General features: G+C 63.5%; 1 protein-coding gene across 4 annotated transcripts; it reads right to left on the reverse strand.

The window, feature by feature from the left end:
- Positions 1-19: 19 nt before the first annotated feature.
- On the reverse strand, positions 20-2,858 carry ASPDH (aspartate dehydrogenase domain containing). 4 transcript variants are annotated; one of them, XM_017839866.1, is made up of 8 exons: positions 2,825-2,858; positions 2,369-2,423; positions 1,924-2,065; positions 1,570-1,654; positions 1,334-1,483; positions 956-1,188; positions 478-629; positions 22-328 (listed from the first exon to the last, which is right to left on the reverse strand). In XM_017839866.1, the coding sequence occupies exons 2-8, from the start codon at positions 2,418-2,420 to the stop codon at positions 291-293; spliced, it is 852 nt and encodes a 283-aa protein (XP_017695355.1). In that variant the 5' UTR covers positions 2,421-2,423; positions 2,825-2,858; the 3' UTR covers positions 22-290. The 4 variants fall into 4 exon arrangements, with proteins under 4 accessions (XP_017695357.1, XP_017695355.1, XP_017695354.1 ...); XM_017839865.1 differs by having other exon boundaries at positions 2,821-2,858; XM_017839867.1 differs by lacking the exon at positions 2,825-2,858 and adding an exon at positions 2,773-2,808.
- Between the last annotated feature and the right edge of the window lie 1,187 nt (positions 2,859-4,045).

The raw sequence follows: 4,045 nt of genomic DNA on the forward strand, positions 1-4,045 counted from the left end.
CCCCCGGATCTCTGATACCCCCCTCCCTCTCCTCCCCTCGACCACCCAAGACCCTCTGGGACCCCCCAGTTCCCCCTCAGTAACCCCTGGCATCTCCACCAATCAGAGGCTGAGGAAGCCAATTCTGTCCCATGACAAGAAGGGTGGCATCACTGTGGGGTTTGGGGGAGGTTTTAATGTTGCCAAGAGGTCCCCAATTTGTCCCCAGTTGTCCCCAAAGGGTCCCAGGGGTCGTCTGGGGGTTTTCGGGGGGTCCGTGGGGAGTCCCGGCTCGTCACGGTCCTGGGGGCTCAGCAGAGACGGACACACCCACCGTGTCCGGTGCAGGCTGGGGTGGGGGGCAGAGAGGGACATTGGGGACATTAATGGGGATTGGGGACATTGGGGTGACTGAGGACATTAGGAGGATTAGGGACACTGGGGACACAAAAGTGACATTGGGGACATCGAGGGGACATTGGGGACAGTGGCACCCACCCTGCAGGGAGCTCCAGAAGGAGCCCAGCGTGGCACTGCCGGTGACAGCACCGGGTCCTGCCGGGTTCCGGCGGATGCTGGTGACACTCAGGCACCGCCCCTTGTCTCCAACCGATGTCACCTCCACCTCCACCACGTGCCAGTCTGGGACACTGTGGGGACACCGGGACACTCAGGGGACAAGGAGGGGACAGGGAGAGGGTGGCACTGGGGGGACAAGGAGGGGACGAGGGGACACTGAGGGGACACCAGGGACGCTCGGGGTGGCACTAGGATGTCACCATGGGAGGTCACAGGAGGAGATGACACCAATCAGTGACAGAGGGGGAGGTGACAGGGGGAAAGTGACACACCTGGGGTCGGCCACCAGGCAGGCGGTGGCACCGTCGAAGCCCAGCTGGGTGGCACGGGCAGGTGACACAGGCAGGTGACACTAACGAATGGCATACAAGGGGAGGTGACGGGGTAGGTGACACACCTGGGGTCGGCCACCAGGCAGGCGGTGACACCGTCGAAGCCCAGCCCTGGCGCCGCCACAGCCGCTGCTGCCATCGTGTTGACATTGTTGGGGGCGAGGGGACAGAGGGGCCGCAGGGGACCCTCGTACAGGACCGTCCTCGTCCCTGAGGCCACCGCAGCCGCCACCCGCTCCCGGAGCCACCCCTGTGCCCGGAAACTCTGCGGGGACTTGGTCATTGTCACCTTCAGGGCCTGAGGGATGGTAGGGGGGACACCAAGGTCCATTGTCACCTTCAGGGACAATGGGGGTGACACCACAGTCATTGTCACCTTCGGGGTCTGTGGGGACAATGGGGGGGACACCAAGGTCATTGTGAGTGTCCCTAGTGTCACTCACAGCCAGTGTCCCCTCCTGGTCCATCCTGGCAATGTCCCCGCAGCCCCACAGGGCCCCTCTGGGGACATATAAGGTGTGGCCCCCCCGTATCACCGCCTCCTGGAGCCGCCGCTCGGTCTCAGGGTCCGCCAGGGCTGTGGGGGACCCCAGCTGGGGACAGGGGACAATGTCACCACGGCCGCGCCATGGCCCCCCAACATCCCCAAATCTCCCCAATGTCCCCCCAGTGTCCCCACCATGAAATCCGCATGTCTCAGGATGTCCTCGCCGTGTTCCTGGGCCAAACACGGGTGGGCCACCTCCACCACCAGGTCCACACCCCTGGGGACATTGGGGGAATTGGGGACATTGCGGGGATTGGGGACATTGCGGGGTTTGCTAGAGTTTGGGAGATCCCAGTGGTTTTGGGGGGGGTGGGTTGGGGAGCCTCAGGGGGTCTTGGTGGTTTGGGGGGGGTTGGAGGGGTTTTGGTGGTTGGGAGCAGTCCCGGGGAGTTCCGGTGGTTTTGGGAGGATCCCGGGGGGTCCCGGTGGTTTGGGGGGGTTCGGAGGGTCCAGGTGGTTTGGGGAGTTGCAGGGGTGGTCACTCACGTGCTGGGCAGGAGTCCTAGGTCAGGGAGGCGCAGGGCAGGGGGAAGCCCCTCCAAACTCGCCCCGTCCCGGGCCCAGACCCAGGCCAAGGTCAGGCCCAGGGGGGGCCCCCGGGCCAAGAGCTGCTGGGCCAGGAACTGCCCTGGGGGGGCACAGGGACGTGTCACACACTGCCACCTCCTGTCACCTCCCCTGGGACCCCCAACCCCCCCCCGAGATCCTGTGACACCCCTGAGACCCCCCCCAACACCCCCCTTGTACCCCAGGAACTGCCCTGGGCGGGGGGGAACAGGGACGTGTCACCTCCTGTCACCCCCCAGGACTCCCCTGGTCCCCATAACCCCCCCAGTTGCTCCCAATGCCCCCCCAGTTCCCCCAAATTCCCTCCAGTGCCCCCAGTCCCCCCTCAGTGGCCCCAATAACCCCCCCCAGTCCTCCCCAGTACCCAACTGGCCGTAGCCCAGGATCCCAACGCGGCGACTCCGCGGAGCCTCCATGGCCTGGGGGGTGTGGGGTGTGGGGTGTCACGAGGGGTCTCAGATACCCTGCCCCTAATTACCCCCAACCCTTCCAATATCCCTCTAATTACCCCCCTAATCACCCCAAATCTCCCCCCCAATTACCTCCCGGCCCCTAATTACCTCCCAAATCTAATTACACCCCAGCCCCCAATTCCTCCCTAATTAATCCCCCAACTAGCCCCTGGCCCTTGATTAACCCCGTCCAATTACGCCCCGGCCCCCAATTACTCCCCAATTCCTCTAATTACCCCCCCCAATCCCTCTAATTACCCCCCGGCCCTAATTAGCACCCAACCCCCCAATTACCCCCCCAAATCCCTCCAATTACCCCTCAAACCCTCGCAAAATCCCCCCAACCCCCCGGTCCCCCCCCAACCTGCCCCGCTCTCCCCGCGCGCCCTTTGCCCCCCCCGCCCCTCCCGCCCCGGAAGGCCCCGGGTTGAGCATTAACCGGGGGGGGAGGGGCGGGGGGCACCGGGAGCCCTTTTTGGGGGGGCGGGGGGGTCCTGGGTACATTTTGGGGGGAGGTAACAGAGGAGTTTTATTGGAGGGGGGGGCCTGGATTCCCTTTTTTTTTGAGGGGGGGTCACACCCCTGGACCTCCTATTTTTTTAGGGGGTGGGGGGACCCCGAACCACCTTTTTTGGGGGGGGGGTCACACACCTGGGTCCTCTCTTTTTTTGGGAGGGGAGGGGTCACACCCCTGAGACTCTTTTTTGGAGGGTGGGGGGACGCCAAATCCCTTTTTTGGGGGTTTGCACCCTCAGGGTCCCCCTTTTCTTTGTGGAAGAGAGGGTTTGGGGAGTGGGCGGGGTTTTTCCTTCTGCTTCCCCCCCGTTGCCATGGAAACCGTCTTCCCCCAGTTGCCATGGAAACCGCACTGTTACCATGGAAACAGGTCCCCCCTCCCCGTTGCCCTGGAAACCCTTTCCCACCCCAAGCAACAAGGAAAACCCCCCGGTGCCAAAAAAAACCGCCCAATCCCCCCCTCCCCGTTGCCGTGGAAACCGCTGCCATCGCCGTTTCCACGGTAACGGGGCAGAGGAGTATTTCCCCTCCCCCCACCTTTCCATGGCAATGCCGCAGTGCCCCTCCCCCCCCACCGCCGTTTCCATGGCAACCGGCAGCCGCAGCGCCCCCTCCCCCTCCTGGTTGCCATGGAAACGGCGGGAGGGGAAGAGAGACCCCCAGGACCCCCCCATGGCCATGGCGTGTTTTTAGCGTGTTCTCGGCATGTTCTTGGCGTAGGAGGCCCCAGGATGTGGCAGCGACACGGAGACGCCAAGGACATGCAAAGAACATGCCAAGCACACGCCAACAATCCCATGTCACACACACACACGCCAAGGACACACCAAGCCCATGTCGCTCACACTCTGGCTCCCCATGCCAAGGACACGCCAAGGACACGCCAAGAACACATAAAGGACACACCAAATGCACTCCAAGCACATGCCATGCACACACCAACCCACCCCAAACCACACACCAACCCTGTGTCATTCACACACCAAGCACACGCCAGGCCCCCGCCAGCCCCCCCCCGTCTCGGCCCCCACTGGAAACGCCCGCTGGGTTTTTTATTAAAGTAGGAAAGTTTT

This window comes from Lepidothrix coronata, unplaced genomic scaffold, assembly GCF_001604755.1.
Source record: "Lepidothrix coronata isolate B3197 unplaced genomic scaffold, Lepidothrix_coronata-1.0 Scaffold522, whole genome shotgun sequence".
NCBI lineage: Eukaryota > Metazoa > Chordata > Aves > Passeriformes > Pipridae > Lepidothrix > Lepidothrix coronata.

What these genes read in the sequence shown, in the direction of transcription:
- ASPDH (XM_017839866.1), bottom strand. Translation starts at nt 2,420, where the DNA reads ATGGAGGCTCCGCGGAGTCGCCGCGTTGGGATCCTGGGCTACGGCCAG. An exon ending in TGCCTGGTGGCCGACCCCAG is followed by an intron (nt 630 to 955) that starts GTGTGTCACCTA and finishes GTGTCCCCACAG; the next exon opens with TGTCCCAGACTGGCACGTGG. An exon ending in CTTCTGGAGCTCCCTGCAGG is followed by an intron (nt 329 to 477) that starts GTGGGTGCCACT and finishes CCCCCACCCCAG; the next exon opens with CCTGCACCGGACACGGTGGG.